The following is a 23,527-nucleotide window of genomic DNA, read 5'->3' on the forward strand; positions in this document are numbered from 1 at the left end:
ATTTATTCCCCTGGGTTTCACTCCAAACTGTCTAGGGTGACAAAGTCAAGGGCAGTCCTGGTGTAAGGTTCCTTTGTGTGTGCTGCAGGCACACTCCTTTGAAGTGTTATCAGATCGGGGCATAACTCCTCCTTAACAATCCTGACAGTAAATGCCTCTCCCCTCACACCTAGGTTTCCTTTGTCTCATTGTCTGGAAGGAATACCCAACCCACAAAAGTAGAACCATCCACAGTCATGTGATTCAGGACACTGGCAGAAATTTGATGGGCAGAAACATGCCAGCTTCCTTAAAGTGTTATTTTCTATGTGGAAACTTAAATGCTGACTTTACCATTGAAGGGGATTTCAAATTGCAAATCATTTGAGTGTAAACAAAATATCTCTATCTGATTCCATACTGATGTTAGCATTTGGTAAGTGTATTAAGGTGACACAGTGTTAGTCTACAGGAGACACAGCTTTACAGCAGAGGAAAACCAGTTTAGAGGTTTTTCAGTGCCAGGATATGTAAGACCAAAAGCCACGTACTACTTTTTAAATTCCATATACCATGCCCTATGGAGTTTTAGGCCTACCTTATGGGTATAATAAAAAGGAAGGATTAGGCCTGGAAAACCGTTTATTCTGCCAGGTCCAAATTGCATGTTAAAGCTTCCCTAGAGCTGCTGTGGATAGTCATGTTTCAAAAGCCTACTTTACTGGGTGTCATAAGGAGTGCAGCAGCCCACTAGTAGCCTTTAATTTACAGGTCCTGGGTACATGCCATGCAATTTACTAGGAACTTACAAGTAAATCAAATGTGCCATTTATGTGTATACCAATTTTACCATGAAGTCAAGGGAGAGCACATGCACTTACCACTGGTTAGCAGTAGTAAAGTGCATAGAGTCTTAAAAGCCAACAATAATGGGGTCAAGAAAGGAAAGCAAAAATCTGTGGTGATCGTGTCCAGAGAATGTCTGACATAATATCGAGACAGAATATCGAAATACAAAAATATCGGCACAAATATATCGACATCAAAAATATCAGAGTCATATCTTCATAAACGTGAGTACAAAAATATCGAAAAAATAATATCGTAATACAAAAATATCGAAATTAAAAATATCGTTTTTTTAAATGTATTAATAATATTGTAAAAATAATTTAAAAATACATATAATTTTACAAATATTAAATAAAAATATTAAAACAAAATTAAAACTAATACATATACATTTAAAATAAATAAAACACTTAATAATGTCATGTAATTTTCTTTTTTTAATTTCATTTAATTGATTTAATGTAAATTATTTTTATTTTTACCCTGTACGCCTGTACCCCAAAAACCCAAAACTGACCCTGAACCCTAAAAATATCCCTGTACCCCAAAAACCCAAAACTGACCCTGAACCCTAAAAATACCCCTTTACCCAAAAACTGAAAACTGACGCTGAACCCTAAAAATACCCCTTTACCCAAAAACTGAAAACTGACCCTGAACCCTAAAATACCCCTTTACCCAAGAACTGAAAACTGACCCTGAACCCTAAAAATACCCCTTTACCCAAAAACGGAAAACTGACCCTGAACCCTAAAAATACCCCTTTACCCAAGAAGTGAAAACTGACCCTGAACCCTAAAAATACCCCTTTACCCAAAAACTGAAAACTGACCCTGAACCCTAAAAATACCCCTTTACCCAAAAACTGAAAACTGACCCTGAACCCTAAAAATACCCCTTTACCCAAGAACTGAAAACTGACCCTGAACCCTAAAAATACCCCTTTACCCAAAAACTGAAAACTGACTCTGAACCCTAAAAATACTCCTTTACCCAAAATTAATTAATATTATTTAATTACCAATTAATTATTAATTAACAATAACAATAAAGTAAATATATTAGCACATTAGCTGTAATTAATTTAATTTAATAATTAATATTATTTTTTCCCAATTAATTAATTAAGAATAACAACAAATTATATATAAAAAAATAACTCTAATTAATGTAATTAACTAATTGATAATACTTAATTACAAACTAATTAATAATTAAAAATATGTACAAAATTATATTAATTAATTAACTAATTAATATAAATTAATTACCAATTAATTAGTAATTAAAATATTTACAAACATGTATTAATTAATTAATTATTATTAAATTACTTCCCACCCTATTTCCCTATAAACCCATAACCCGCTACAGAACATATTTATCAATTAATCAATTAATTAAAATTAATTAAAAATTAATTCTCAATTAATTAATTAATAATTCCTACTAATTAATAATTAATTTAACATAATTAAATTACTTCCCACCCTATTCCCCTATAAACCCACAACCCGCTACAGTAGTAAAAGACAATATTTAATTAAATTACATTAAAAATAAATAATAAAACATAATAAATACAATATAATATACACTAAATTTATTTAAAAATTGATATTAGTAACATCGAAGTTATTTATTTCGATATTATTGACATCGATATTTAAAACTTCGATATTACTGATATCATACTAATATCAATATTAAGACTGTCGATATTACTTACCTTCGATATTTTGTCCCATCGATATTTAAACTTCGATATAATTGTATATCGAAATTTAAAACTCGATATTTTGTCTGTGTACCGTGTTCAGATGGCCGGGTCAAAAAAGAAGTACCTGGAACTCCCAGCAGGGAGCGCAGCTTGCATTTTTCCATGCTTGATCCTGGGGCACTAGATCTCCCTGATGGAATGAATCCAAACGTTTTTACAGACATGCATTTTATGGAAGTAAAAAGTAGTGTTGAATTGAAATCCTTGCACTTCTTTTCTTGTATCTGCATTTCTTGCAACCATACATTGCATTTAACTCAAAATACTACTACCATTGTAGTAGTAGGATCAATGCCAAAACAAGGGATCCTTGCATTCTGTTCACTCAACTATCACAATGAAATTTCTATAAATCCAATATGTAAAGCAATTCAAATTTATATGGTGAGACCAATTTTACTTTTGGACCACAAGTGCATCTAAGTATGCTGCACAGTTAAAGCTTGGGTGCGAAAACTATTACTAAAAAGAAATGTCAAGAATCCTATCTTCAGTCAAACTTCACCATCCTTGCTTGGTTTAGAGGATGTCATATAGCTACTTCTTTACTATATACTGTGTTAAGTTAGCATGAGCTTATTCAATCTTTAAACACCATTTTTCCTTTTTCTCCCTTTTTGACACGACACATAATTGTTATTTTAGCTTTCAACCTAGAAGAGCGTTGTGATTTACTTGAGAAATAATATGTTATTGCTCTGATATCAGCTTTGCTTGGTACACTGTCTGCACAGTGAGTGCTGAAGCTTCCAAGGATAACTCGACACAGTGTTGTTGTGAGGTCTGATCTTCACACCTTCCTAGACATAACAGATTTTGGCAGCTGCTGCCAAAATCTGGCTCTAAGCTGGTTTTATATTGCTTTACTGAAAACACACGTAACACACTTGATGGTGCTTCGCATGCAGAGAGCTGGTGGAAGATAATGTGATCCTCTGCCACTGAGATTTTGAGGTATGGGCCCGCCCTACTAAAACCCCAAAGAGACCTTCATAGATATAATATACTAAGCTAATTAGGGAGGGTGAGAAATAGGTGTTGTTAATTCATTTCAGCATCTTAGCATGCTGTCACCGTTCGCTTTCTATGGACTAGTAACTATGCTGATAACTTTGTTTCTTATAATATGTTTGCTAGTATTATAAAAGATACTGCGTTTGAGAACCCTGCATTGGTAAATAAATATTTCAAATATGCATGTGTCCTCCTTTACTCCACGTTCTGGTTTGAAATGATTATATAGCGAAAGAGTGTTCATGTGTTCCATGATACCTGAGGTATTCTAAGTTCATGTTCTGGTTTGTCTAAACATTGGGAGTTTGTTATGGCCAATGAGACACTGTAGCTAGCTCGGTAAGAGGATTTTGGGTACTGAGGTGAGTTTTGGGCCATCCTAATTCACTGAGGTTCCAAATCTCTATGAACAGTTCTGTAGGAGAACGGAATTCCCGCTACAAGGACCATGTTAAACTCAATATTTAGCTTCTTTCTACCGCCATGTTCTTCATTGGGAATTGATTAAAAAAAGACAAATGTATGTAGCTTTTTGGACAAATCAATTAAAAGTTAGATGTTCGAATAAGATCCTTAGGAGTGCAGATTCAACTTTATAGTTTACCTTGATGGTGTGCATAATTTAATTGCGATTATATCTTGTATGTTCGCGGGGTCTGGAGTTTTCAGAATACGTACACCTGTGAAAAGAGTGAACAACGATAAAATCACAGGGGCATATTATCAAGAAAGGGCGTTACATTATTGCCGCTTTTATCGGTAGGAAACTGCAGATAAAGCGGCGATAATGGGCTTGATATTATGCTCTATTGAATTCCAATCGAAGCCCATGTTAAATGTCTTCACATCTTACATGGGCTTCGATTGGAATTCATAGAGCATATTATCAAGCCCATTATCGCTGCTTTATCGGCAGTTTCCTGCCGATGAAAGCGGCGATAATGTAACGCCCTTTCTTGATAATATGCCCCACAGTTATTAGGATATTTACAAATAATTTTCAGAAACTTCTCACCGCAAAATTACCACAGCTCTTTTCCTGTCAAGGGCAGGAGTACAGATGCTTTCACAGTGAGATAAAGCAGTGTTGGAGCAGGGCAGAATTTGTCGGTTATTTGGAAAGATGTTTCTCCAGGGGAGGTGGGTTAATGTATCTTCGGAGAAATAAATACAATCATTGATTGGTAACGTTTGGTCATTTTAAAATTAAAGCATACTATATTTATTTTAATATTTAGGCCTGTATATTTCAAACTTCTTTTGGGACTCCGGTAGATAGTGGTTTAATCTTGGACATCATCTACAGCTTTTTGTTTTATAAAGAGTGTTGTTAGCAAATACAAAAATTCCTACATTACTAACACATTCCAATCATTTTTAGGGTTTGCTAATTGCTGAAACCCCGTGCAAATGTGTGTAGTATCCACTCAGTTGATTCCACTGACTCCCAATTACAAATTTGATAATTTCACCCTAGTTCATATCCTGCTCGCTGGTATGCCCATATTTATTTTTTAAAAGCTATTAGAACGCACACGAGTCCTATTCACTCTCTGGAAAAGAAAACAGTAAGAATTTGAGGAAGAGCAAGGGTATCTCAGGGGTGTGTGGCGAAACTAATATCAGTGAGGTTATTTCTTAGGTCAAGAATCCTGGCTATGACAAAAGCCATACGAATCCCACTTTCGTATGGGGTTCACCGGAATATTTTCCTTTAGTGTAAATATACTGCAACACTGATTAGGTATAGTGTTGCATAAAGGGTGGTTTTATAACAGTTCAAACATTGTGACTTACAATGACAAGTTACTTTAGCATGCAATATTATATTTCTTTTAGTTATGCAGATGTAGGAAGAATATCTGAACTCAGCAACAAAAGAGAAACACGATCTTTGGAATAACACAACATTGTTTTCTTAATAGATGGATAAGCATTACAGCTACGTTGCTTAGGTGCTCAAGCTTACACATTGCTTCAAAATAGTGAAATATTTCCATTGTGAGGTTTAGAAATTGTAAATCAAACGTATGTTGTTCATCATTGAATTTATTATGAAGCATCCGATAATAAGCAATCAGTTATTTAACACAATGTAGACTTATAAAATCAGCTAATATGATAAATATGATTGATGGAGATTGTTAGAATTTAATATTCGAGAGAGCTGTAAATAACATGAATATTTTGCTTAACTCTGCTGCTTTATAGATTAGTCAAACTTAGGTTTAAATCCAACCAATTAACAACTATATAACTTTAGAAAGAAAAGGCTGATTCGGTTTATTAACCTCTTTTTAATATTGCTGTCATGATCAAATAATGCTGAAACATATTTTAAATGCTCTGCCCAAAATTGCTACTAATATATTGTTGGCCAAGATAGATATAAATATTTATTTTGAAACTTTATTATAATGCAGTTAAATTCTGACAAGAACATGTATTAGTGGTTGTGAAAGATTGCTACTGCGAACGTCCTACGATGGAGTCCTCCAAGAGTGCAGTATGCTGGAAATTAATTTGGCATAAAGTATGCACTGATCTACATGAAGTGCAATTGAAGAAACTTCTTTTATATTTAATGATCTTAACTTGGCTGAATAAAATGGTTCCTGTGTGTGTTGTATCAGATAGAGGCAAAGGTACTCGGGTCTCAGCACTTAGCTTGATGTCCAGCTAATACACTTTGCACACACTGCTAAATGCTATTGACATACACCCAAGAGAACAGGTGAATTATCCTTTTGGCTAAAGGAGATATAAGGAGAAAAGTACACCTTGTACATTATAGGAATATTTTAAGTCCCTGAGGAGCTTCATAACCATATAGAGAAACAATGCCAAAGGCTGAGTTACTCTATAAGGTTATGGAACGCTGAGGTGACTTTCAAAACCCTTAACAGGTATTCGTTTCCTGCAAACCACTAAAAAACATGGAATGTAGCTCTTTCATATGAAAAAGCAAACATGTTTGCAAAGATAAAGAATACAAATAAAACCTCTAGTGCAAAATTCAACACATGAAAAACCTGTTAGGTTTTTCTTGCAAACAGATATTAGAAACAGTTATTTAAAATAGTCAGTTGTATAAAAAAGCTGTTCTAGCTCATAATGTGTAGAAGCATGTCAAAAGATTCTTGCTGTTCTGTAAACAAGAGGTAAAAAACATATTCTCTCTGTTTGTCAGAGTAAGTTATCAACATAGAGCAGAAGAAAGAAAGGCAGCTTTCTATTTTTGTTGATTTAAACAGCTGCTCCAACAATGCTCCATGACCTGACCTGCCTTTGGCCTAGCAGCTGGCTTTGGCAGTAGGCATTGTAACATGAGAACTGGACTGTAATAATCTATAATGGTTGTGTTCTGGGGTCTTTTCATTATAATCAGCCACTGGGTTGCTTCACAAGTCATTGATTATAAAGAAATGAAGGACTGCTGTTAATACAGGGATTACAGAATCCCATGAATAATAATGAAATATTAAATCTGTACCAGGATATGAACTCAGTGTATTTGACCCTGTAACATGTAAACGGCAGGTTGTTCCCAGCTGTATTTGCATCCATACCAATTTGGTATCATGATACTAGCACTGGAAAGAGAAAAAACATCACCTACATAGAACCCAACGTTTGGGTTATCTTAACCATGGCGACCATGGAGTTGGAGTACAATGGTCTCATACATTTGCCCCATCTCAGAGAAGGACACAGAACTGTAAAAGCTGTCTCATGACAGAGAACCAGAGGAACTTATGGAAGCTGGATGTATTTGAACAGGTAAATGTTAGGTCCACTGAGACAAGTAAGCACCCTGGAGAAACCAGTGGCAAGATTGCCCGAAGCATTATCATCTTGAAAACTTGGTGGGGCAGAATAGAATTTGCCTTCTTCAGCATTAGGATGGGACAATATTGCCAAAGGCATCGGCACCATGTACATGAGAGAGTACAAAGTCAGGACCCTCTCTGACTCTGACATTTGAATAATTGATGCCTTTCGAACAAAGTCTTGGAAACACCCAAATGAAACATTGGGTACAAAATGCACAGAGAAGCACTGAGGTAAGATGGAAGAAGCTGCCTGGGTCCAAAATTATTGTTCACAGGTAGGGTAGAAAAGTCCAAGCTTCAAATAGTCCACCTTGACCATAGATGATAATGTGGCCTTAACCTAAACTGGAGAGGGGCATCAAGATTTGACCTGGGGGAATCCTGAACATACAACCTCCTTCGAAATCCCAGGTCTGAACCTTTCATACAGTGCAATTGTAGGGAATATTGTCTGGTGCCCTGTATTAATACTTGATAAAGAAGTCATAATCATCACCTAGAAGCATAACACAGTGAAATTCCTCTTTAGTGCGAATCTGCTAAATGGCCTCCATCAGAAGAGGACCCAGCACGTTTTGTCTCCACTGTTGAGAACATATTGAGCATCTTCCTCAGATACCTCGGTATTTAGGTCAAGGTAGCCATCCTAGCTGGCCAGTTAGGTGGTAGATGACCTTCACAAACTCAGATTGTAGTGGCCATGGACAGATTGAAGTAGTCCTGGAGATTCTCCACTAGTGGTAGGCCAGGAGCATCAAATCCAGCCTGGATTAAGCATCAGCTTTCCTGGTTATATTGGTCTGCCTCAGTGTGGTCTGGCAAATGGTCACAATGAGGCCACTTAAGCAAGTGCTTCTGGCACACCATAATATGGAATTAAATACTGCATGGAAATGGTGGTGTTTGCGACAAAAACAAGGAAGTCCCTGACTTGAGCATTAAAAAATGAGAAATGGGCTGTTCTTCTGCCCAAACAGTAAATGAGGTGCGTCCCCACAGTACCTGAAGAAATAGTTTCTACTACAGTATATGTCACTAGTTATGAAATTCATTCATCTCTTCAATCAGCTCATTCTTTCCTGAGGCCATTTTTCCTTAGCTCCTAGAAATTATGCTGTTAGCTTAAAATCAAATGTTCAGTCAGTTTTATTTCATCACATCAACTGTAAAAATAACTTACACATATCTTCCAAGTGCTAAGGCGTCGTAAGTACCATAGTGTGGATATTGCTGTAGTTTGATTTATTTTTTCTCTAGGGAAATCCAAAGAATTGTACCAACATGTTAGAAATGGGGTTTCTGGTTGGTTAGGGCATGCACCACAACCAGGCAGAACCCGCCACTGTTGTCAGGTTAGGTCAGATACACATCAAAAGATAACCTGTGCTCACCTTCTGCAGCTTGGCGCAAAGCAGGCAGGCTTATCTACAGAGGCAATGTGTACAGCATTTGTGCAACACACACGCACACAGCCACACAATGAATACACCACAAAAGAGACTTCACTTATTAGAAAAATAGATTTCAATATTATGAGTCACACAAGAGGAACGTTATAAATCACTTGATTAGTGCAAGTATGCAGGATTACAGAGAATCTCATACATTGCAGGAAAATTGTAAACAATGCATTAGGAAAACATAGAGGACATAAGCGCATGTGTGCCTACTAAACTTTATACAGTAATTGGTGTGGGCTCCCGAAGAGACTAGTCTAATTAGGAAGTTCAGTCTTCAACTGCAGCTCTATGCCACTCTCGAGGTCTCCCACAGGGTTTTCACCCCACCACGTGGAAGATGTCCCCCAACTATTGACAAGCCTGTGAGCCTACATGACCAATGTGCAGTAAAAGGGAGTTTAAGGCTTGGCAAGTAATTTTAAATGTCCACTTGAAGTGAAAGTAAACTGCTCATACAGGGCCTGTAGTGGCAGGTCTGAGACGGGTTTAAAAGGCTACCTCTGTGGGTTGCACAATCATTGCTACAGGCCCTTGGTATATGGTATAAAACTTTACCAGGGACTTACAAGTAAATCGTTATGGCAAACATGTGTCAACCAATCACACCATGTTTAGGGGAGAGAGCAGATGCACTTTATCATTGGTTAGCAGTGAAAAAGTGCCCAGAGTCCTAATGCCAACATAAAGACGGTCAAGGAAAATGGGAAGGCTAAAAGTTTGAGGATAAGCCTGCAGAAAGGGCCAAGTCCAACACTACATTATTAAATACACCCCGATTTTAAAATATTATTGTCAAAAGATTATTTCCTTCCTTTCCTAAACTTTCTATGGATTTTGCTGAACAATTGATTGGATTCGGTAGTTGTTTTAGGACCATATTGATCAAAATCTCGAGGTAAACAACTAGTACATTGGTATTTGAGAATATATTTGATTGTAAGTGTGTCTGCCATTGCTAAACTTGATCAATAGACACCTGAATACCTTTGTGATAAATGATGTATTTTTATTTGTTTAGGTCCCTGGGGTCGCTGCGCAGGTGATTGTGGACCTGATGGAATTCAGAGCCGATCAGTATGGTGTGTACACAAAGATGGATGGACAACTCATTATTCACACTGTAAACAAACAAGCAGGCCTGATAGTCAGCAAAGCTGTTTCAAGGTTTGTGACTGGCATAATGAACTCTTTGAATGGGAAGTATCAGAGTGGCAAATGTGCAAGCTAGTTCTTTTTGCCCACGGTGAGGTCAAACCACGAACTTCAGAATGTACAACCGCACAGCATGGACTGCAGCACAGAAAAATACACTGCATGCAGACATTGAACAGAACAGTCGTTGCTGATGAAATATGTGAATATTTTACTCCACGGCCACCTACTGAACAAGTGTGTTTGGTTCCTTGCCCACGGGACTGCGTTGTGTCTGAATTCTCATCTTGGTCCAAGTGTAATAAAGGCTGTGGAAAGAGTCTACAGCACAGAACTCGTTCAGTTCTTTCTCCTTCTCTTTACGGTGGCTCCAAATGTCCAAACCTAACTGAGTCAAGATTGTGTGAATCTAAACAGTCCTGTCCTGCTGGAGAAGAAATTTACACATACAGCCTTAAAGTTGGACCTTGGAGTGAATGCAGAATGCCTCATCTCAAAGATATACATCTTAGTGGGAGAACAATGCTGGATTTCAGTTCAGACTCTTCAGAGAGAGGTTCCTTTAGACAACAAAGCAATAAACCTATACATCATTCCAAACATTGGAGCATAGAAATTGGTTACCAAACAAGGCAGGTTAGGTGCAGTAGGAGTGATGGAAAAAACGCTATGCTAAGGTAAGAACTACATTTTTTAATGCAAATCTCATGTTGGGCTTATTGCTTTATATTTTTGTCAACAATGAAAGCAATGAATGAAAATGGTGTCTCCTTAATTACTTCTCAAAGGACTGAGCGCCAATGTAACCCAAGTTGCAGTTATCAAAGTCTGTCTACAAATATCGAAAATGTCTCCGTCCTGGTACATGCCACATTTGGCTGGTTCACACTACAGTATTCAAAATAGGTCAGAAGTAACCGAGATCCAAATCTCTTGTCATATACTCAAAAGGGTTTTACTTATAAATGCAAGTATTCATTAAGGTGTTTATAGAATATCAATAGATTGCACCAAAACAGTCCAGAGAAATACAATTTTCGTTAGTGTAACAAACACATAGTGATAAAAGGAATGTGTGAATTAATCACAAAAAACACCTTCTGCCTCGGTGCTGTTAGACCATTCCGCAGCATTTGACACGGTCAACCATGACCAATTTCTGTTGCGGTTGGGGGATCTCAGCATTCAGGGCACTGCTCATGCCTGGCTAACTTCATTTCTTAAAAACCGTTCCCAGAGAGTCCAACGGACAAACTTGGTTTCCAACCCAGCAGGTCTCTCATGAGGAGTTCCTCAAGGCTCAGCACTTTCACCCCTCCTTTTCAACGCCTATCTGCAGCCTTTGATTTCTGCACTAAACCAGATAGAGTGCCGGCTCTACAATTACGCTGATGACACTCAAATTATTATTTAAATTGACAACTCCCCCACTGAACATGTAAGAATGCAAAACGTACAAAAGATGACGTTCAACTGGATGTCAGCCAATTCACTAAAGATAAATCCTGATAAAACAGAGGTGCTGGTGATCACCACAGCTTCCATCCACTGGAACAACCTCTTTTGACCAAAAGAACTGGGGCCCTCTTCTGAACCGGCCGCGGCTGTGAAAAAACTGGGCATTCAAATAGATGCCACACTCTCTATGGCACTGGTCTCAACAGTTGTTGGTACTTGTGTGGGCCTACTACGCCAACTGCGGAAACTATCTCCACTCCTGACCTCAGCCATGCTCAGATGGGGGGGTCTCAGCAATGATCCTGTCTCGTCTGGATTACGGCATCTCTTTGTACACTGGCCTTCCCCAACAACTGTTGGCCAGACTACAAATGTTCAAGAACGACGCAGCAAGACTAATTTTTAAAAAAACAAGTTGGACACACTCTACACCACTGCTATATGATCTTCATTGGCTCCCAATTAGCTAGAGAATCAAGTTCAAGGGTCTCTGCACCATACATAAAGCTCTGTACTAACAAGCCCCAAGGTACGTCAAGGACCGCATAGTCCCCTATGTCCCCAGTAGGACACTCCGATCAGCAGAGGCCACCCTTCTGGTCTGCCCCCATTTTAAACTGTCCTCTATGGGAGGGCGAACATACTCCAATGCAATATCCGTGGCCTGGAACAACTTGCCAGTGAGCCTAGGCAAGGAAATGAACCTCCTACCCTTCAGGAAGACGCTTACAACTGTGCTCTTCCTGGAAGCATGGGGCATATCCTAGCAGACCCCCCTCGGCTCCCCCATCTAGTTCATGAACACTCTCTGACAAGCGATTAGGGACCCCTGGGTGATAACAAGCATTACAAATCTAAATAAATGATAAATAAAGTTGTTGGCATCACTCGGAGCACTCTGCTGTCAATTGTTCATCACCCACTGCACCCAACACCTTATAGAGAAACCATCTGCATGTAAGTCAGTCTCCATCCTGCCCCTATGGGAACACTGTAGTTTTAACTTCCACACCATTTCCCCCCCCCAGTAGGCAATACAAACAATTCCAGACCACTTTAACCTCACTTGCGCCTCATCAGTGAGGTGCACCTTGAATCCTGTTGCACGATGAGCATAGCACCCGCATTTTGGCATACCCATCACAATTAGGTCATTCCAACGTGTCTTTTTGATGATTGCACTGAAGTCTTCCAAGATACCAAAGGCCAGATATACAAAAATAGGAATAGTGATTACCTAATTGTGAATTTTTGTGAATTTCAATTAGGAAATCGCTTCTAATGTATGAAACTTTTGAGTTTCAAATAGTTAATTGTTTTAGGTCGCAAGTAGCCCTACCTCATGAATGTAGGTCGCAATTTTGGCCCAATGGGATTCGCTGCCAACACAGGGATGGTGGCCTGCTGAGGTCAGCAGACCACCATGTATGTGATTGCTTTTATGTAAGGCAATCTTTGTTTTAATTGCAGCAGCCTGTTTTTCTTAAATGATAATGGGATGCCTTTACAAAGAAAAAGTTAAACTTGGAAGGTTTATTTTTTAAGAGTAGGAAGTGGTTCCTTGGACTACTGCCTGATCTTAACAATATTTTCCCAACCTTTCTCAAAGGGGGACCCCTTCCCTTTTGTGAATAGGTTACCACCAACTTTGAGTTGATGGTAAATTGCAAATGTTTTGCAAGCACATTTTGGTCGCAAAACATTCATACATAACACCTCTATTCGGTATTAGGAAGGGACGTCCTCAGCATGCCATTTTCAAACACCGTTTGGGAAGACAAAAATGCTTTGTACACCATTTCTGTCTTAAAGTTATAGCACAGATGTTAATAATCATGGGGTGTAGTGATTGATGTGTTTGACTTAAACCTAAACTTGCAAGTGGCAAATTAGTTAGACTTTATTAGTTTTCCTTTGCAATATTTAAGAACCTCCCCTGGTTCACCAATATCTACTGATGCATTGCTGCCAAGGTTTCTGATTGCTTAAATGTGACGTTTTCTATTTATTAGAATGATAATAAGTGCTATTCAGTGGCTATGAGTGACACTTTCTCACAAGCAAAAATCAAGTAATGAAGACGATGGAAAAATATAAATATCAGAAATTACAACCATTCCAGCAACAAGAAAATCTATGAAGATCTTAAAACTATTGCAAAGCACCAGAAATTGAAGGACACTAGCCAACATGAAACCCAGACTGCATAGTTTCCACATTTTAAGAGTGCTTAGGTGAGCCATTTTCTAGGTTTCAGAGTACTTATGAATGACATTCAACTACTAATGATATGACACTAAGAGTGACACTTTTTTACAGAAAAACTAAGAAAATAAGTACATGGAAACAGATAAAACATAAGAAATTCGAGCAAGGACAAACTATAAAAGGAACTGCTGCAAAGCACCTGATACTACAGTAAAATGATTGCATTCCCACAATCTACTCACATTCTACCTAATTTTACACTTGTGATCAGTACTACTGCTTGCAAAACCAAAGACAAATTGCATGAACACAGTAAAAGGAAACCAGTAGAGTATATCTTATAGATTTTGCCTGGCCCTGCCAGCGTACCAGCAATGCCTTCATGGGGACCCATCAGAATTTTATAAAAAACCTGATCCTGCCTTGTGCTAGTCATGTGCTGACCAATGACAGAGAAAGACAGGCTGTGGAGGCATGAGCACATTAACAGGAGCCTGCTCTGCCAATAAACGAGTATTCATATCCTAACAGTTACTGCATATTTAATTGTGATCTCAGACCGCGTGCGGTGCCTAAGCCTTTTTTCCATAATCATAAATGTTATTGTTCGTTTTGAGTGTGATTGAGGAATGGCATCAGGGGAGTATGCACACTGGTATAATGCATAGTGTATTAAGGCTTATAGGTCCATTGTCGACATTTGCTAAGTTGACATGAGTTTCACTGCCATGAGGATGCTTTTGCACATGACACTGCCTGCATATATTTCACAAGACTCAGTGTGTGTCCCTTTCACATGAAAACTGTCTACCTTGCAAGTTCTTTGCTGTACACTGAGGTTTAGTCTGCACATGATGTTCAAGGTTAAACAACAATGCCCCTTGTTATTCTGTTCTGATCAGTCCCTAGCACCTAGACATAGCATGCTACACACAGCTGCACGTCTGAAAATTGTGTACTTTAATATTGCACCCGCAACCTGTTTTTACCCACTTGGAGAGACACCTTTCCGGCAAGAAGAGCTGTGATGTGAACATTGCATCTAGGCCTTGAGGTTTGGGGATCAGCTGACTAAGCCCAGAAGTCTTCTTTTTTATAATAAACTATCTCTTGTCACGGGGAGGGCGGTTAGGTCATTCAGTCCTTTTCCACAGTTTTTTAAAACATGCTTTCCCCGTTCATATTCTATGGTATTGTAACAATGCTGACTATATTGTGTTTATGCTTTTTGCTGCTATTATTGGCTCGTGTACTGCACCATAGAGCGAGTTAGTTGAAATAGATATTTTAAACTATACCCCATCTCAGATTACTCGTGTAATGGACAGGTTTGAGTGAGTGAGCGAAAGAGTTTCTGGCTCCCGCGATTCCCAATATAGAGTAACGTGTTCTGGGTTGTCTACTCATTGGTAGCTTCGCTGTAGACAGAGAACGAATGAGATATTATAGCTAGTCAGTTTGGGATTTTGGGTGTGGATGTGGTAGGTTGGTACACCATCTATTCACTGAGGTCCTGTTTTACTGTGCATAGTTCTGTATATGTGCAGAATCCCCGCAACATGCTGTCACCAAGGTTTGGTCTGCATCTTATCTGCGAGACGCTTGAGTAGTGCTTGTGCTTGTCCACAATACCCTCACTTCCGCCTCTGGAGGCGGTTGTGATGGGACAACCTCCTATATTGACATTTTTATAGGTTCTTTCAAGCTTGAAGTTATCTAAAAAAGGTTACTCTCTCTTATTTGCCCTTGTTGTGCTGCCTGATGTTAAGCTGTAATTCCTACTTTCGTGATGGGGCATAACATTGCCGCACACAATCGTGCTCAGCTCAGGGACTTCTTAGGAAATTATGTTGTCCTTGATGTGGGGGTATCTTTGATTTTTGTGGTAGAAGAGGATCCTGCATATCCGTTCGAAGTCTTTTACTCTTGGGTCACCTTTCCGGTGGTGGAACCAGACGACAATGTGTTTCATGAATACACTGCAGTGGCTTTTCCGGTTGCATATCAACCCTATCGGACCCCTGAGGTTCCAATGACAGCTTGGCAACACCAAATTTGGATTAATGGCGCCCTTCCTCACACATTTATGCCAGTCCGTGTAGGACCTTTATCTATAGAAGGGGCCAAATGACCGGTGTTAGCTGGATATACATCACACCCACGTGGACTATCAACAGCTATGCTCGATAAGCTGCGGGTGTTGCATACTTCCTCAATTTGTGTACACAGAGCTGTTATACAGTTCGTGTCGTGTGCTCTGCAGGTGACTCCACCTGAAGTTGTTTCACAACTTACAGGGGCTGGTGGGTTGACTATCAGTCCTGTTACAGTTAATTCAGTAATGGAGAAGCATCTGACAAATAAGGATGAATTACCTTATTGGCTTGCCGAGAAATTTGGACAGCTTGATGCTGTTTTTCCGAACACTTCTCCTGTAGAAAAACACAGAATTTTAACTATTAGTTTGCCTATGGATTTGAATCCAGAGTTAGCTGATTGTGACACCTGGCGAAAGGTGTTTGCAGCTGTATATTCAAAGTGTTTTGGCACACCATCAATGACTGTCCTTCCCTCAGTGATAAAGCGTGCTCAAGATGAACATGGCGCTAAAGCAGCTGTGGAACTGGGGACGAGTCTGGTGGGAGTGTTCGACGTGGTGGCTGATATGACCCTTGCAAATGTAAAAGGTGATGCTGTGAGCTTTCAAGTCACTAATGGCTTGGTAGCAGTCCCTGAAGTAGGCAGACCACGCGAATTACCAAAAATTATTGCATACATTTATAAAACCATTGGCCGCAATAATTTGGGGAACAAACCTTTTACTCAATCGCAAACACAGGCTCAAACACAGCCTAAGGTGTCATCTCACACAAATGGATGTCCAGTCTTTTCTTGAAAGAACTGGAGGAAAAAAAAGGGCCAACAACAACAGAAACAGGGGTCGCGTGCTAGTTCCCCAACACATGAATCTTCTGAGCGTACTTATGACTTGCGCGATTGTGCGAAAATTAGGACTCCTGATCGATTTCAGGTCCCTGATCAGTATTCTCCTCGTTCTTCCTAGGACACATCCGGCCCTCAAGCTGGTGATGGGGATCGCCAGGATCGTGGCAAGAGTCAGCCAGTTCCAAGGGGACGTGATCAGCCATGTCAGTTTGACGGCAAAGGGAAGCAGGACAAACAACCACGTTTCCGTGCCCCTTTTCAAAAGAAAAAAGTTGCAGCTTTGACAGCGAGATATGCCTCACAGAGTGAGAACACGACTAGTGGAATGGACTTGGGCAGTAATCCTGCTAGTCTGCACAGCAGAAGTTACAATAGTGTGGGAGGCACTACATCCATGTCTGGAGGCGACAGCAACTGATACTCTCATTACTGTGGAGACAGCTGATCGACTGTACAACATGTATAGTGGGTGAGATTGAGCGTGTAATCACTGGGATTTTTTGGGAGAAGCTGACCACTTCCTATGACATTTTGCTAGTGGAGGCAGACTGGTCCCCAACTTTTGTTCTGCCCGAAGCTCCCGGGAAGGATGGGATACTTCCTAGTTTTTCACTTTACGTTCTCAAGGAGCATGCAGAAGCTTTTGCTGCTGATTGGGCTTTGGCCCTGGTGCCAGATCTGTACCATAATCAAGTTGGCTGGGATAAATATTCACCGCCACATGACATTCCATTTGCGGTCGATGCCTCAACCGCAACCCCAATGTCCCATTCGACTGGAAGCAAAAGGTCCCGTCGCTGATATTCTCACTCAATCAGAATATCAAGGAGTGATCGAAACATGTGTATCGCCAATGAATAATCTGCTCTTTACTGTATCCAAACTCTATGGGTCTTACCGCATAGTTTTTGATTACCGGCATTTGAACTCCCATTGTCAGACCTTTGCGGTACAGAATACCCCTAGTTCTGCCTTAGTAGACAGCATAGTTCATAAAAAATATAAAACAACACAATATTTCAAATGGTTTTTATAGTCACAACCTGTCCTATGAATGAAGTCAATGGACTGCATTAACAACCAGTGAAAACAGAAACAATTCTGGCGTTTGCTAATGTGCTACAAATCAGCACGGAGATTCACAGCAGGTGTTGCCTCACTGTTGGACAGCATAGACCCAGATGCATATTTGTATGTGGATGAGATCTATCTCACAGATGACGAATATGGCCGCATATGTGCCGAATTGACTGCATAATTCTGCAATATGGGGACTACAGTTACAAATTTAATTTTGCCAAGTCTCACATCACTTGTTATGTGGTTCTCTTCCTGGGCTATGAGCTCAACAATGAAGGTCGAGTTCTGGCTCCCCCTTTCTGCAATCCCCAACCACACTGAAAAAATTTCAGATTTTTACATTTTGGGTGTTCTTATATTCCCGAATATGCCCAGCGAATCACGCCACTTTATGCCTTGATACAACCTACATTTTCAAAAGCCAGCTGATTACTGGAGCATTCTGCCATTTTACTTTCTTTGCAATCTGACTTGCTTGAATCTAAATACTTGTTCACGTGTGATAACCACACTAACGTGGTGAGACGAATTGTACCAGGCGCAGTGGGTTTCACTTACTTGACATACAATGAAAGAGACAGTACCAATCACATACAAATTCACATTTGTACACTTTGGCCAAAATTTGTTTTTTAACTGTTGAGAAAGTTTTGACAGCTGTGCAAATGGCAGTCCTAAAGTAATGCACCCTTGGATAGGGAAAACGCATTTTGGTGGTGACACCTTACCCTGCCTTAGAAGCAGTAACAAAGGCAAGTGTGCCAAACCCAAAAGCTTTGCATCCACGATGGATTCAATGGGCTACTTCTTTGACGTCCCTGATGTCACCTTTATTTTTGACCCCACTCTTCAGACACAAAAGTTCTTGCAGTATGAACACATACATCCAACTCCTTTGTCTTTACTTCCTTTGGAAGACTACGCATGTATTATTTACACTGATGGTTCGGCACAACCGTTCACAATTTCTAAACATGGTTACTCGGCAGCTTGCGCTATTGTAGCCAGTACAATGGTGAATGGAGAATTTAAATCTTCCATAGTGCATACTTAGGCACTGGGAGACTGTACTGCACAATTGGTTGAGCAGCGTGCTTTGTTTCTTGCTCTCGAGCTTGCTGATTCAAAAGTTTCAACTCTTATATTCTGCGACTCTTATTACTCAGTTCAGTCTTTCAATGACAACTTATTCTTTTGGTTTCAAAATGATTATCAAGATTCTAAAGGCAGCACAATGAAGCATAAAACATTTTGGGCTCGAGTGGCAGATCTTAATCTCATCGCTGCTAAAGGAATTCTCCTCCTGTGCTGGCCCCGATCTAAATGGGTGTGGTCGTGACGGAACCATTCCGTCATCAGCACGGCCCAACCATGACTGATGACGGAATGGTTCCATCACAAGCATCGAAGGGGTTAAACAATGTTTGCCACTCACACATGTTATGCATACTCTTGGCCATCAGCCTGTGGGAGCACACGCTGTTGGGAATTCTTTGACTGATGAAGCTGCCAAATCTGCAGTAGCCATGTGTTCCATAGCAGCTGTTACAAGCTCCAAAACTAAGATTGATAATAACATTTTGGCAGCAATAGCTGCTACAAAGGAGGGCCTCAATTACCCGCAGGGTTTCCCTTTGAAATATGCTTATCAGGTAACTCCTGAACAAGTTCCTTTTGCTAGTATACCAGACGTTGGAGATCGGCTGATTCCGAATGCGGACCACAAACATACTTTAATCAAAAACGCATGCGAATGCATGGCTTCAGCCCATGCCGGAATGTCTGCGACTGTTTCTACCTTTCAGCAATATTATTGGTGGCGTGGTTTCTATAAACAGACCCGCAATTATGTACTTTTTTGTGACATCTGTCAGCAGATTAAGCTTTCTGCTGTAACACGTCAACCACCAACACTGCTTAGCATTGCTAATCGGCCTTTTGCTTGTGTGTATCTTGATCACTGCAGTCCTTTTGGGTGTGGCCACAACGCAGTGCTGATGCTCGAAATGTCATCAGGGACTTGCATGTCTTTGTAGGGATTTTTGCTTGTGGCACCTTTCATTCTGACCAAGGTACTGTGTTTACCTGTAAGGCGTACAAGGATGCAATTAAGTCTTTGGGGTGCCGGTGCAATTCTTGCCTCCATACAGACATGAGGGCAACTCAATTTTGGAGCAAATGAACCGTGACTTAAAGCAATCCTTGACAACTAGAGTCTTAGGAATTAGCAAGAACTCATTTGCCAATTTGTATGGAGTCCAAAGTGCATTAAATAATCTCCCTAGAAGACCTCTGGTTGTCTGAACCCCATACAAAATCCTCTTTGGCATAAAAATGTTTGTGCCAGACCTTGATGGTTTAGAAGTTGTGGAGGCTGCAGCAACCTTTGAGGTAAATAATCATTCTGCTATGTTTCAGAACCTACAAGAGACCTGTGCCAGCCTTCCTACTGAACATTTGTCCAGAGCAACTGACGTGGTAAACAGTCATAATATCTATTCCAAAATATAGAATGGACATAATATCGAAGTAAAACTATAGAATGGACAAAATATCGAATGGACACAATATAGTGGTTAAAAATATCGAATTTAAGGTAAGTAATATCGATTTTCAAAATATAGAAGTCAAAATATCGAAGTATACAATATAGGCATTAAATATATCGATTTTTTAATAATATCAATTTTTTTAAAGTGTTTTGTATGTTGGTATATGTGTGAAAAGTGTATAATAATTTTTGTAATGTATGTTTAATGTATTTTAAGTAATGAATTTTATGTTATTTAATTTTTGTGTAATTTAATTCTGTAGCGGGTTGTGGGTTTATAGGGGAATAGGGTGGGAAGTAATTTAATTGTAATTAATTAAATATGTTCATTTATTTATTGGTATTCATTTTGAATTTATTGTTATTTTTTAATTGGTAATTAATTTTTATTAATTGCCAATTAATTTGTATTAATTGATTAATTGTTAATTATGTTAATTTTCTAAAAATGTTTTCTGTAGCGGGTTGTGGGTTTATAGGGGAAGAGTGTGGGAAGTAATTTAATTGTCATTAAATAAATAATTTTTTTCGTTTATTGGTATTGATTTTACATTTATTGTTAATTAATTTTTAATTGGTAATTCATTTCTATTAATTGGCAATTCATTTTTATTAATTGGTAATTATTTTGTATTAATTAAATATTTGATAATTATGATAATTGTATTAATGTGGGTTTATAGGGGAATAGGGTGGGAAGTAATGTAATTGTAATTAATTACATATTAAAAATACCTTTTGTGTATTGATAATTAATTTACTGTTAATTTTTAATTGGTATTAATTTTTATTATTAATTAATTTTTGTTATTGAAAATTAATTAGTTGTTAAATAATTACAAATAGGTTATTAATTTTAAATAACTAATATGTAGTTGTATTTCTAATTAATTATTACATAATATTAAATTGGTTATTATTTCAATTAATGTTTTATTGGTATTGATATTTAATTTATTTTTGATAATATATTAAATCATTACTTTCCCTACTGTTAAACTCACTGGAGTGGGAATAGTAATTTTCACCCTCCCGCTATCCAACGCTTTCCCTACTGTTGCACTCTCTGGAGTGGGAATAGTATTTTTTACCCCTGCGCTATCCAACGCTTTCCCTACTGTTGCACTCTCTGGAGTGGGAATAGTAATTTTTTGCCCTACGCTATCCAATGCTTTCCCTATTGTTGTACTCTCTGGAGTGGAAATAGTAATTTTTACCCTTCCAATATCCAACGCTTTCCCTACTGTTGCACTCTCTGGAGTGGGAATAGTGTTTCTTACCTCTACGCTATCCAACGCTTTCCCTACTGTTGCACGCTCTGGAGTTGGAATAGTAATTTTTACCCTCCCGCTATCCAACGCTTTCCCTACTGTTGCACTCTCTGGAGTGGGAACAGTAAGTTTTACCCTTACGCTATCCAACGCTTTCCCTACTGTTGTACTCACTGGAGTGGGAATAGTATTTTTTACCCCTACGCTATCCAACGCTTTCCCTACTGTTGCACTCTCTGGAGTGGGAATAGTAATTTTTACCCCTACGCTATCCAACGCTTTCCCTACTGTTGCACTCTGGAGTGGGAATAGTATTTTTTACCCCTACGCTATCCAACGCTTTTCCTACTGTTGCACTCACTGGAGTGGTAATATTAAATGTTACCCTCCTGCTATCCTACGGTGAAATATTGTACATTTTTTATTAATAACTTAAATTAATTATATCTTAATTTTAAGGTTATTGGAGTATTTTTAAGTATGTTTTAGTTAATTATATTTATTATTTCATTAATTTTAAATTACTTTTAAGAAATTTAAAAAAATTCAATATTTTGACTGACTATATTTTTTACAGACTATATTTTGGATTCGATATTTTTGTACTTACCTGTTTCTAGATAGGAATTCGATATTTTGGCATTCTATATTTTGGTGACTATATTTTGGTAAGTCTATATTTTGTCATTCTATATTATGTCAGTGATCCATCAAAAAGAAAATTGGTCCCTCTTATCATGTACGGGTTCCAGTGCTTGGCCTGAAGGGTACTTGAACGGTCATTTTACCACCTCATCCAGGTCGCAAAGACAACAGATACATCTCAGTGGACAATGTCAAGCTACAACATCTGGCCGATTTCGAATAGTGTGACGCCTGCTGTTTCGTGTCTTACAGTTTCGAGGACTCTAGAGAATGTAACATCTTCAAATTTTCCACACGACGCTGTCATCAAGATGGATACTGTTGTTGACCAATATTCTATTCCCCCTGCTTCCTCCTGCAACGCAGAGGCTGAATACATATATCTCACAAGTGAGTCTTTGCATGGTTTTCCGGATAGTCTTATGCACCATGGCAGTTTTCCTGTGACCCATCTGCCACCTCCTCAAGGGAACCCAACAAAATTGTCAGTTTATTTGACCTGGGCTAAACAGACTTATTTGGTTCCTCCATGGACATACATCTGGTTGAATCTAATTTTGTTTTTTCTTTTTATGTCAATTGGATTTGTAACTGTTTTTTTCCAACTCATTATTGGTCACTACTTTCCTGAACACTCTGCTGTGAACTCTGTTGATGGTATTTTGGTACCCCATTCCTCTTCACACATCATGAAGCGTGACCTGACTTTTGTTAACATTTCAGCGTTTCCAGTTTCGAATGGTATCATTTGGGATAAAGGGGATTTTCAATTTCATGGTCAGACAGAGACGATTAAGGTACAGTATATCTTTAGAGTCTCTATGGGTGATGTGGTCACACAAGACATTTGTTCTGATGATTGGGAAGTGCATGCGATACAAGCTTTGTTTGAAGATTTAAAATATTACGCTGCCTTCGATGCTGAAGACTTGTATATGAATTCAGCAAATTATGCCAAACTATTCTGTTATCAACATTATGGGCATCATTTAATATACAAGACGGGTACATTACGTCCTGTCATAAATTACCCACATTGGAAAATGTTATATTTGATGTAGGTCCAGGGAACATCATACATTTTCCCTACATCATCTCCGAGTCATTTCATAGGAACGAGCCTTATAAGGACAGAACTCCAAATAAGGACAGTCTGCATTGTATGAACATAACGCCTTATAAGGACTGTAGCCTTTTATGGACTAAACCTTTCACCTAGTTCCATGCCGACGGTGGGTTCTTCCGAATTGATATTGCTAAGACGTCATCCTTAGCACATATGAATAATTTATACGTAC

The 23,527-nt window shown here is 38.8% G+C and overlaps 1 protein-coding gene across 1 annotated transcript in view; it reads left to right on the top strand.

Annotated features, from left to right (window-relative positions):
* THSD7B (thrombospondin type 1 domain containing 7B) overlaps positions 1-23,527 on the top strand; it is a 1,756,834-nt gene that overhangs the window by 260,750 nt on the left and 1,472,557 nt on the right. Inside the window, exon 2 of the mRNA XM_086957451.1 lies at positions 9,937-10,747. Coding sequence (XP_086813577.1) covers positions 9,937-10,747 — 811 coding nt within the window. The remainder of the gene's footprint in view (positions 1-9,936; positions 10,748-23,527) is intronic.

The sequence above is a fragment of the Lissotriton vulgaris genome, chromosome 2_1, assembly GCF_964263255.1.
Source record: "Lissotriton vulgaris chromosome 2_1, aLisVul1.2, whole genome shotgun sequence".
NCBI classification, from domain to species: domain Eukaryota; kingdom Metazoa; phylum Chordata; class Amphibia; order Caudata; family Salamandridae; genus Lissotriton; species Lissotriton vulgaris.